Here is an 11,939-nt window from a genome sequence, read left to right as displayed (position 1 = left end):
ACAGGTTGAAGTCACTCAAGCCGTAGAAGCTGCCTCCAGCTCCTGGTTACAAACCTGTTCTTCAGCTTCTCCGAAGTCACGTGAAAGTCACCTCCCCGTACAACCCTCCACTTTGGGGCTGTCTTGCTTCAATACCCATCTATTAAAATTTTCCAGGATGATAAAAGTCACAGTCATTTTTTTTCCTTTTGTGGGATGGGGAGGGGGAAAAAAGTCCAATGCACGAGTCTACTTGAAATCATGTTGAATTTTAATCATAGCAAATGGGTTTTAACAGTAGTCGTAAAATGAACATTACCACATATACAAAGGACAAGACACCAGTTTGGCATACAAAAATACCATATATTAAAATCAGTTCATTGAAAAAACTTGAGACTGGCTGAGACACCATCTATAACAGAGAGAGCAAGCAGGAATGCTTTTAAGACATTCAGATTAATAAACAGCAGCTTGATATCCCCTTATGAAGTCAGTATTTGGCAACATTTGGACAAGAATTTCTACACTGCAGTGAAGCTCATTTATCTGTAGGGCAATTTGGCCCTTTAAAAGAAAAGCTCCCCGAATAAATAGTCTCCATGATTATAAAGGAAGCATGTCAGGAACTGAAACTTACAGCTGCAGACCAACACTGACCTCACCATTTGACTGCAGTTATCTGAGACTAGGAAGCCCATGTGTGGAGCTTAAAGAATGGAAGCAAGATGGTGGTTATACATTTATCTTCTGTTGGGAGTTTGAGGCCAACCTGTCAAGCTGAAAGCAATTTCCACAGCTCTAACCATCAAGCGAGGACACACAAACAATGGAGAAACACATGGATATAATGAATGGCAGCAGCCGGAATAGAAGCATCACATTCTTCAACTTCTGTTTCCACAGTAGTACCCCAGTCACAGCAGCCTCGTGGAACTAGGAGTTTCCACAGCAAAGAGGGTCAGAGCTCACGGGAATGACCAGCTCTCTGCCCAGCTCACAGCAGGCTCTGGAGTTTTCTACAGCCCTGATAACTCAAGAGCATCGGAAAGGATGACAGGAAGGAAGAGCACTCCTTGGGAACCCCTTAGTCAGGCCCTTTCCCTTTGTCTTCACCTCAGCATCCTGAGCTGAATTTGGTGCTCCACGATGTAACGGTGGGGTTTGATGACGTCAACCCAGGTAACCGTCTTCAGCTGGCTTCTACTATGGTGGACATACAGTGCCAAATCTTCTTCTGAAGCCATAATCTCATTACAAATTTCTCTCTCTTTTAAAAACAGTATCTCCTTTTCCAGGCACAGCTGCCTATCCTCGGGCAGGGCTCCTTGGCAGCGGGCTGTGTTTGAGCCCACCTAGGCACTCGTATGACAACAGTCTCCACCTTCTCTCACAGTTCATAGATACCAATCTGTCCCCGGAAGGACTTATTTGTCACATCTGTTTCTTTTCTCTTTCTACTCCACATTTCTTTGCCACCGACATATCTAATCATTTTCTACTGGATTATCAAAAAGCAAATGTTTAAATTAAAGATGGAACAGTCCCATTAGAAAGCTCCTGTTAGAACAACACAGTGAATAGCTGGCCAGGAAGATGATAGGAGACTGTCCTGTGGGCTGCAGCCCTCCCTAGTGATCCTGGAAAGATGCAGGCTGTGACTGTAAAGAACAAAGGGATAGCCCTGCTGGTGGGGCTCTCAGGAGGCCTCAGTGATGTCCTAATAACTGATTGTCCCTGAAAACATAACATGAATATTAAAAAACCCAAAACTTTCTTACATTAAAATCCAGATAATTAAATCAGCATTTTTAAGCACCACTACAGGGTGAGAGCCACACATGGGGACACCCCAGGCAGTGAGTACGGAAAAAATCAAAAGACCGTGCAGAGCAAGCAAGGAAGCATGCAGAGAAACTGAGCCACATTGGAGGAGTTCGGGGATAGTGGTTTACAGTCTTGACACATAACAGGAATTAAAAAAGAAAAAAGACAAGCTTTTTACAAGTCAGAATTAAAAGATTAAATGCCTCATCTGCTCAGCGCCTCAGTCATAATTGGCTTTTCAGTGATGTTGTGGGATTACCCACCTCTACATATGGAGCAGTCTTAAGACACTCCCCAAGACGGTTGCTTTGACACAGTATATAGAGATCATAGCAGCTGTTTAAAGATTAACATATAAATTCAGAATTTTGTGATCCATGAATGAAAAAATAGTATTGATAATTTTCTCTATGTTATTTTTACCTCCAATTATAGCTAAGTGTGTGTGTGTGTGTGTGTGTGTGTGTGTGTGTGTGTGTGTTTGTATAGTAGGGTATATAGTAAGTCAATTGTGTCAGAAAAAAAATGGCTTCAATTTCCACTTATTTTTCAAGAGTTTTAGGTTGAAAAAGATCCAGCAACTATCTCCTTCAAATAAACACCTTGAGTAAAGTATCCCCTGTGTCTCATTGTTGCCTGTAGCTTTTGTCTGGGTGAGGATCGCCTTGCATGTTTCACTGAGTGTGGTGGAGATGTCAAGAAGCAACTTCTTCATGAAGGTTCAGGGTGTGGGCTGGAAGCCTGGTGTAGTTATAAAATCCTGCCTGGTCCACAGCATCATTCTTTTCAGAGAGAGCACTGTAGTTGTGTGGGTATAACCCATAGCATACAGATACCCTCTGCCCTCCTAATTTCCAACAGACCTAAGAAAATACCATTCGGCCAACATTAGATACAAAAAGATGAGCCCCAAGGGGTCGTCTTCCCTACCAAATGCTGCAGCACTAGAAACCCAGCCCAACCCTGCTGCACTGAAGCAAACACACTTGGTTTCACACATTGGGAGAGCAATGAAGGGGCAGGCTAGGCAATTTCGACACAACACGAATTTTCTGATGAAGGCACGGAACACTTTAAGTCAAATCTATACATGAATAAAGTCTAGCCTATCAGCCACAGTCTGATCTTAACACAGAAGCATGTATCTCAAGCTCAATTTTCTGCTCCCCTTACTCACTTAAAAGCAATTCTACAGAGCAGCTGTAGTAACCTTCCAGTTTTTAAATTCCACTGGGCCATGTTTGTTTTCCTTTTTAACTATGAAAAATGTAAAAGTGCCTTTGTGCAAAGTTTCAAACCTTCTAATGACAACTAAATTTAAAAAGAGAGACACTGAGACAATGTCACTTCTCAGCCTAAAAATAGTGCCTCCATTTTAGCCTGGCATCCAGAAAATTACACCCACATATGGCCACACCAAATACAATGACAAACTGGCTGACTTCAAGGACAATCACAAACACCCTGAATGCTACAAAGCATGCTTGCTTTTGGATTTCCCACCTCACTGATCCGATGATGAAGTTGGGAAAGAGATCATAAGGGAGCAGGGATTTCGTCAGACTCTTATTTATTTGATTTTCTGTAACATTGACTCCTTTTGTCCACAAGACCCTAAACACAGTTTCAGAGCACAGGTCATGCACAACTTGCAAGTCAAAAATGTTACAGCTACGATCTAACTAGGAACTCTGGGCAGCAGAGTCACATGCAGCTAATGGTCCCAGAAAAGGGGCTTCATAAAGCCCGATTTAAGCTTCACTGCTCATTCCTTGGTCCTAAGTATCTAAATAATAACCCCAAATGACAATGGGTGAGATTTTATTATCTCGCTCAGCCCTCAGAGCTCATAAACTTCTCTAAACTTGCAAAGGAATTTCCTTCGGAAACTACACACTCTCTCTTGGTTTTGTTGCTACTTTGTAAGCCTTTGGATGTCATCATGGTCAATGTGGTAGCCACAACCATACAGGAATGTTTAATTTTAAGTTACTTAAAATTAAATACCATTTAAATGCCACTTCTTCAGTCATTGCCACTCGGTTGCCCAACAGCCATGGGACTAGTGCACAGATTACAGAGCAATTTCCTCTGTCCAACAGCACTGACCTAGAAAAGTCCAGGAGCTGTAGCAACACCCAGCTGCCACTCCAAGAGGCCCACTCTATGAGTCATGCGAGGGGTGAACTCTAATTATATGTCTAAAGAAGATACCTTAAATTGAAACTCAGAGACAATTTGCCCTTGTCATTACAATTTATGTCCCATGTCATTATACAAAGATTTTCGAAAGACAACATATGAGGTGGCATACTTGGCTCTACTTAACGTAGTAAGCATTCTCTTGCTTATGTCAAGATCATTAATAAACAGGAAATTCATGCTTCTTATGAGTTACTATTTACACAACATTCATTGTCCTTGGCATATGGGGATAGGGTCCTGGCCAATGTTTGACATTTCTAAATATTCAAATATCAGAAGTTTTCTTCCAATATTCAGATTCATCCCTAAATCAACCCTCCTTTTCTTCCCAGAGAGGAAGTTACCTAAAGAGAAATTAATCTCTAAACAACCCTTAAAGCACTACCTGACAAAGCAAAGGGTAATCATAGACCCTGTGAAGAATCATAGCCTGGCGGAGAAGCTGACGTGCCTAGGGCACAGCAGTGCACAGGTCTCATCCTCTAGCTGCATAATTACAGCCTGCACACTCATCTCCACTCCCACCCCGCTCCGCCATGAGCTCATCGACAAGATGAAGTCACTGGAGGCTCCTTTCAGCTGTATCTTCTGTTCTTGCCATTGACATGTGACTCTAAGTCCTGGTTGCTTGTGTCACATGGGGTAGATAGGTTTTTAATGATGTGGGGAAATTCCAGAAGAAGCTGAGACCTCAAGTATATAGAAACTGTCAGGCTTCTCTTTCTCTCTCTCTCTCTCTCCCCTGACACACACACACACACACACACACACACACACACACACACACACACACACCTCCTAACAAGCACATATGCAAACTCTAGGCAGAATTCATTTCAACAGTTTGCAATGTTTCTTAGAAGCACACATCCACAAGCCCTCACTTGGCTGTTACTGCCAGGCTGGATGTCAAAAATCTACCAAGGAGCAACTGATTTTGTGTCATTGAAGCTCTAGTGTCTAGTGTGGACTGTTTTTAAGTAAAATGGACTTTTTACTATACCGCTTTGCTGTGAAAACACAGAACACCATATGCACACACATTATTCTATAAATAGCCCCCTAAACAGCTAGAACCCTATCACACACTGCACTAGGGATCAGCCATTTTCTACTGTAGAAAGGTATGCAGATATCTCTCACACATTAATTTAAATATGGTTTGTCTTAAAATTGCAAGGGTTGAAGTTCCTTGGAAACGTAACATCCTTCATGCAACATCTCTGTCTATGTGTGTTTTCCCCGTCAGAGAGAAATTAAAATTAGGTCAGGCATGCATTCCAGCAGCCTGGGAGTTTGAGCAACTGACACTACCCCAACAGTATATTATGTTACATAATAGAGGACAGTATTTAGATAATATGATACCTAAATTATTAATACCAAATAAATCCTAGATTATTTGTTGTATAATGCCCAATAGCTTACACAATAAAATGGGATTTTAACCTAATTTCTAGTTTGAGCCCTCAAATACATTTTTAAAGGTCTTACAAATGTGAAGGATTTAAAAAACCAGAGCTCGTAATTTGATGGTGAACGTTCATGCCAATTGCTAGCTTTGCATTCTAGCTAGTATTCTTTTGGGTTTCCCCATAGCAACGCTATCACTTTAGTATACATCTTTGTACTGTTTGGAGACGAAGGCTAGCATGCAAATACGCTGCCTCCATCTTACAGATGGTTCCTGATTTTGCTTTTTAGAGGCCTCCGGTCAATGCTTACCTTTCCATTGCCTTTCCCATCCTTCCCACCATTTCAGGGATTTCAAAGAACAGCAAAGCTTCTTTGACAATACCAATAGCTTCCTAGTTCCAGAAAAGGCATTCCAAGAGGACTGTAGAGCCCACAGCTCTTTCTGTATACACACACACAGCAAGGGACAGAGACTGACCCTTTCAGTCTAACTAGTCTTTCCTCACGATTTCACATTTCAAGACAGTTGCGCACTCACGAGAAACCTGTCTGCTTACACAGGGAACACGAGCTTTTCTTCGCCATGCCGCTTCTGTCAGCAGAGACGTTTTAAAACACAGAACAATTTCTTGCTGATTCCACCAAGATGAAATTGCAATACTAGACAGGTTAACTCTTAAAGGAACATCTTAAAAAATGACCACCAAGGATGGTCTGTGAAAATGCCCATCTAGGTGTGGCATTAATTAGCAACACTTGGGGATTTCACACAAAAATCTCCAACCTGGGGGAAATGACGAGTTCTCCTGACAATCCCCACCCATGTCTTCCTGGCAGGATCTCACACAGCACAGCAGCCAGTGGGTGCTGCAGGGGATGTGTGGCAGACTCTCGAAGGAGAAGATCTAGGCACTGGCGAGGAGGCCAGTGTTTCAGAAACGTGGCTTATACTTGCCCACAGTCTTCCCCCAAGGATTCTTCAGGAAAAACTCAAACATCTGAGGTAAATCAATTTGTACACACAAAATACACACACAGATTCACAATATTTACATTTTAAATTCTTATTTTGTGAGATGGCTTGAGAAAAATTGGCAGAAAGGTTTCCTGGGGAATTAGGCATTTTCCCTTCTTTCCCAGTTTGCCACTCACCCATTGGGCTTCCAGCTCCGCAAACACAGAGCAAGCTCAGTCACAAAGGAAGAGAAATGAAGGAACATGACAATATCCAACACACTGGAGACACGTGTTCAAACACTTTCTTCAGACAACCAAAATGTCTGTTTTGGATATTTTGATTTGGGTCCCATACAAAATTTATCAAAGTGTTACGAAGACCAGGCTGCAGGCACACACACATACTTGCACAGCAGTTCTGTGTCTTCACTAGACTGTTTTTCTTTTAATATGAATTTGAGGTTTAATTCTATTTGCCACACACAGCATCTGATTTAGCCTACCATCTACCGTATTGAGAGAGCTCATCACACCCACAGGTACAGTTTCATGTCTAAGTAGAATAGCCTAAATTGGGGAAATAATTTTGGAAAATCATAAATTACAGCCCATCGAATACACAATTATGAGGAAGCATGCACGCATCTTCAGAGCTTTAACCATCTCCAAACAGTTCTCCTGGGATCTCGCTGAGACCTCACCCTCTGCTCTTGTCTGCAGGTGAATCAAGTGGCCAATCAGAGGCCAGCGCTTGCACCAAATGGTCTGTGTCACCCCCATCTCATCATAGGGATCCCATCACCAACACCTGCTCACCCCTTGAGTTGGTACCCACAAGAGGCATCCCCGTGACAGGCTTCAACCACAGGATATCACAGTGAAGCGCTTGGAGATGCAAGACATGTTGTGTAGCACAATGCCCAGGAGGAAGACCAAGACACAGGCCACCAAGATGACAGTGCACACGCCAGACCATGTGGAACTCTTCACCACACCCCGCCTGTCAGGCTCCTCCTCCACAGCCTCTTGGGGAGCTCCACCCTGCAGGGGCTGCTGTTCTGCAGGAATGGTCACCACGGTGAGGGACTTCTGCTGGCTCCCTGGCAGCAGACGGCAGCCCATGTCTCCTGGCAGGAGCGTGCGCTCCTTAGAGATGGGCAGGGGCAGCATGTAGCACCCATTGCTTGGAAGTTTGATGAAGACTGGGGTGTGCTCAGAAGTGTGCGGTATGGCGATGACGGCCAGGACCTCGGGGTCATCGGGCAGCTGTGATACAGAGAAGCCTGGGGGTAACTTGGTGATGCCACGGCACCAGGGGCACCTTACATCTTTCTGGCTGGTCCTCATCTGCTGGAGGCACACCGAGCAGCAGGTGTGCTTGCAATCCAACAACTTGGGCCTTCGTCGTGGGCTGTAATAATTAAAACAGATCTGACATTCCAGCAGGGAATCCTGGGAGAGCGTCTCCATCGTGGACCAAGAGCCAAAGGGCAGGGCCAGCAAGAAGGTCAAAGAGCTGTTTCTCAAAGGTCACCACTCAGTACCAGTCTTCTCCAGGAGAGCAGCAAGCTCACAGGCATCTAGCATTCATGCATGTGCTAATTTCTGAGGGAGAAAAATAATGCAAATGAAACTAATTAATCCATTAGAAGAAGTTGAAATGTGGATTAGTTAAAACACACTATTATTCAAAAGTCTTGACTCTGGGTCAAACTTTAAATAATCACCACTGGGACTGTAGGCTTTTTGCACCGCCTGGTGAGAAATCAGTCGCTTACTTTTCTCTGTCTCCCTTGAAGAAATCACAGTAAGATAGTGGCAACTTTATAGACCAGGTGCTCTGTGTAAGCATAACCCACTTGTTTTATGACCATTCCTTTCTTAATTATATCTTTACATTTTGTTATTTACATTGTCACATAATACTCCTACAAATGTGTGGGACACAAGGTGATGTTCCAAAACATGCTCACATTGTGTAATGGTCAAATCAGGGGAATTAACATATCCTATTACCTCAATATTTACTGCTGATTTCAATGTTTTTGTTATTATCTGTGATACACACACACACACACACACACACACACACACACACGAAAACGCAAGGCACATGTCAGGAATTCCCTTAGCTTCTCTCCAAGCTATTAGTTGAGGCAGGCTCTCTCCACTGAATACACAGCTTGCCCATCAGCCAGCCTAGCCAGCTTGTTTACCCAAGGGCTCCCTGTCTCTTTCCCCTGAGGAAGCAACCACAACTAGCAGGCATTCGCCTGGGTACTAGGGAGCCCAAACTCTGGTCCTCAGGCTTGCATGGCTAGAAAATTATCTCCCAGCATCATTTCCCTTTTGCTGGCTTCGTTGCGACAGCTTCAGGCAGGCAGACAAATGTGCTCCTTTCTCAGAGGTGATTGAAACAGCCCCACAGGCAGGAGCACACAAACCCATCTCTTTATCTCTTCCTCCAAACACCTTTAGTGAGATCATTCTTATCAATTAGCTTTAAAAGAGACCAAAGAACAAGAGGATAAGCCAGCTGCAACAAAAGCAGAGCAGCAACCAACCGAAAGGACTGCAGGCAAGGGCCAACTCCACAGAGAAATCACCACTCGGTTCTTTCAATTCCATGGTTATTCAGGCTCGCCTGATTGAAAACTTATACTTTGTGAGATTTTCGGCAGTGCAGGGAATGAACCCAGGACTTCACATATGCTAGGAATGTACTCTACTGTGGAGTGATGCTGCCCAGCGCCTAAAAGCAAATTCAACTCATTTATCACAAACGTTAGTGAAGAACTAACAGAAACTATATATCTGAGGGGAAGGGTGTATAGACTGCCCTGGTATCAAGGGGAGACATAGATACTTATTGAAATTGAATTAAGTTTGAGGGTCGCCTCAGTGCCTCAGGTTTGCAACAAAGGCTCCCCAGGTCTGTTTTCAGTCTAAAGCGCCCGCCCATATGCTTTCTGCTTCTTTTTATGAGTCATGATTCTGAAAAAAACTGTTTGTCATGAACTTTTATATTTCTAATTTAATTTCCTTTGTGAAATTAAATTAATCACCCTCTTTGATATATACATGGTTAAAATAAAAAGTTTAAATGCTCAAAGAAGCAACACAGTTTGAACACCAACAGTATATTTTGTACCAAAGAGCTGACTCAGAGGGTAAAAGTGCTTACCTGCCTGGCAGCCTCACTTCAGATTCCCACACCCATGAGACATCTCAGAAGCTGGAACTGGCAGTCACATCTGTAATACCAGCTTCCCAATCTATAGGGAGATGAGAAGCGGGGATGCAAGTGCCCAGCTCATTGGGCAGCTAGCACAGTAGCAGAAACACAAGAGACCTTGCCTCAAACAAGATGGGAGGAGGGCACCACAGATGTGCAATACAAATTAAATTAATCACTGGTAAAGTTAAGTGCTTAAAAGAGAAACATTTTTGTGTGTTAAAAGCACCTATTTTAATATTTTATTGAAATTGAAATTAATAATACATCATTCAGAAATGCTATTTCAGAGTCAACTGTATCTCAAATCACTAATCTGAGTTGTCTGTCATGTACGTGGTAGATAAGTGTCTATTATGTGGCATATAAGCATATATGTGTGCTCACATGCAGTTAGAAGTCACAGGACAACTTCAAGTGTCAATAGCCACTGTCCGCTTTTGTTTTGAGACAGCATCTCTTATTGGCCCAGAACTTCACCAACAGTCTAGACATAGCTGGCCAGCAAGCCCTCCTGTCAGCAAGCTACAGGGGACCTGCCCTTCACCTCACATCAGTTCCATTGCCGGGACTACAAGTGCATTCCACTACAACCAACTTTTTAGATTAGTCTTTGTAGCTAAGAATTAGGGTCTGCCTACAGAGAGCCCCAAATTAGAGCTCAGAGTTCTGACTACTTATGCTTTGTTTCACCGTGTCAGTAAGACTGGAGGAGTTGAGGATGTTAGTGGACAATCTGAACTATAGAGAAGAAGGCTGGGCAGGCTGTTTCCTGCTAAGAAAACAGTATGAGCCAAGGAAACACTGCAGCCATGGTCTAGTTACTCTTCCACCTTCCACATCAGTTAGATGGTTGGATCTAATACTACAGAGACTTACAGGTGTCTTCTAAGAGAATTCTACAGTGTTTGCTCTTCCTTTATGTTTGTTCTTTGACAAAGACACCTTCAGAAGAAAGAAAACAGTAGCTCAGCACTAGGATGCTTCCCAACATGCCTTGGGCCCTCGTTGGATGCCTAGCATGATCAACAGATAAATGAAGAAAATAAATGAGGAAATATCACAGTAACATAGTGAAGCTCCATGTTATTCCTAATATGGCAAAGATGAAATAAGTAAGTCCTTCTCAGAAAGCCTGTGCTCTGAGTTCTCATCCATAGTACAGGACAGCAGATCCCACAGGGAAGGAAGACAGCACCAGCTATAGACTGAGGGCTGTGGACAATACCAGGCATTTGGTTTTATAGTAGGCAGTGGAAAAACACCAAAATGTTTGAGAGTAAGATTGATCCATCTGGGTCAGGTTGGAAGGACCCATGAGCAGACTGCCATGTAAGACAGATAGGAGCCGTGCCATAGACAACTGTCACATTAGACAGAGAGGAGCCGTGGCCTGGACAACTGCCATGTAAGACAGATAGGAGCCGTGCCATAGACAACTGTCACATTAGACAGAGAGGAGCCGTGGCCTGGACAACCGCCATGTTAGACAGAGAAGAGTCGTGGCCTGGACAACTACCTTGTTAGACAGATGGGAGCCATGGCCTGGACAACTGCCATGTAAGACAGATAGGAGCCGTGGCATAGACAACTGTCACATTAGACAGAGAGGAGTCGTGGCCTGGACAACTGCCATGTTAGACAGAGAGGAGTCGTGGCCTGGACAACTGCCATGTTAGACAGAGAGGAGTTGTGGCCTGGACAACTGCCATGTTAGATAGAGAAGAGTCATGGCTTGAACAACTGTCACACTAGATGGACTATCATTAGATAGTTATAGGATATTAGTTTGATAGAGGGGGAAAGGAATTAACTTTAGGGCTAAAGCTAACCTAAGATAAGGCAATCAGCTTCTGGAAGACCAGCAGTGTCCCTCCCTGTCCCTACCACTACAGTCCTAACTGGTCAATCAGTTTTTACAGACAGGGCTTCTTCGTAGAAGATCTCACTCACATAGAGTAGAGCTGGGCAATTACTGCAATGAAGAGGTTGCAAGAGTCAAGATGTCAAAACAAAGCCTTGTTAAGAGCACGGTGTCACCAAGAGAAGTAGAGATGACATTTGTTTAGGATATACTCCACTGCAGATTCTAGCAAGGTATTTAAACCATACATGGAAAGTCAATGCCAGAGTAAAGGACAGAATGATAATCACAGGAGTGTGAACCATGGGTTCAGGAAAGTTATTATGTAGAAATTAGAAAGAGGAAAGTAGGTGCATTGCTGCCATGGAAGATCCCGAATGCAGAAATGAAGACCCTGAAGAGGTGGCATAGTCTCCCCTTCGCCCTATGCAAGGTTACTTACCCTTCCTATGGCTC

At 43.5% G+C, this 11,939-nt stretch overlaps 1 protein-coding gene across 4 annotated transcripts in view; it reads right to left on the bottom strand.

The window, feature by feature from the left end:
- Positions 1-212: 212 nt before the first annotated feature.
- Positions 213-11,939, bottom strand: part of Rnf152 (ring finger protein 152) — a 75,365-nt gene continuing 63,638 nt past the window's right edge. For 3 of the 4 annotated variants that reach the window (XM_075987651.1, XM_075987649.1, XM_075987653.1), the window contains one exon: positions 213-7,989. In XM_075987651.1, coding sequence (XP_075843766.1) covers positions 7,243-7,854 — 612 coding nt within the window. In that variant the 5' untranslated portion in view covers positions 7,855-7,989 and the 3' untranslated portion in view covers positions 213-7,242. Of the gene's footprint in view, positions 7,990-9,568; positions 9,660-11,939 lie in introns of all 4 variants that reach the window. The other variant, XM_075987652.1, reaches the window with a different exon arrangement.

This window comes from Microtus pennsylvanicus, chromosome 10, assembly GCF_037038515.1.
Source record: "Microtus pennsylvanicus isolate mMicPen1 chromosome 10, mMicPen1.hap1, whole genome shotgun sequence".
Classification (NCBI taxonomy): domain Eukaryota; kingdom Metazoa; phylum Chordata; class Mammalia; order Rodentia; family Cricetidae; genus Microtus; species Microtus pennsylvanicus.
The sequence above is the reverse complement of the archived record's forward strand: the minus strand, read 5'-3'. Positions and strand labels throughout refer to the sequence as shown.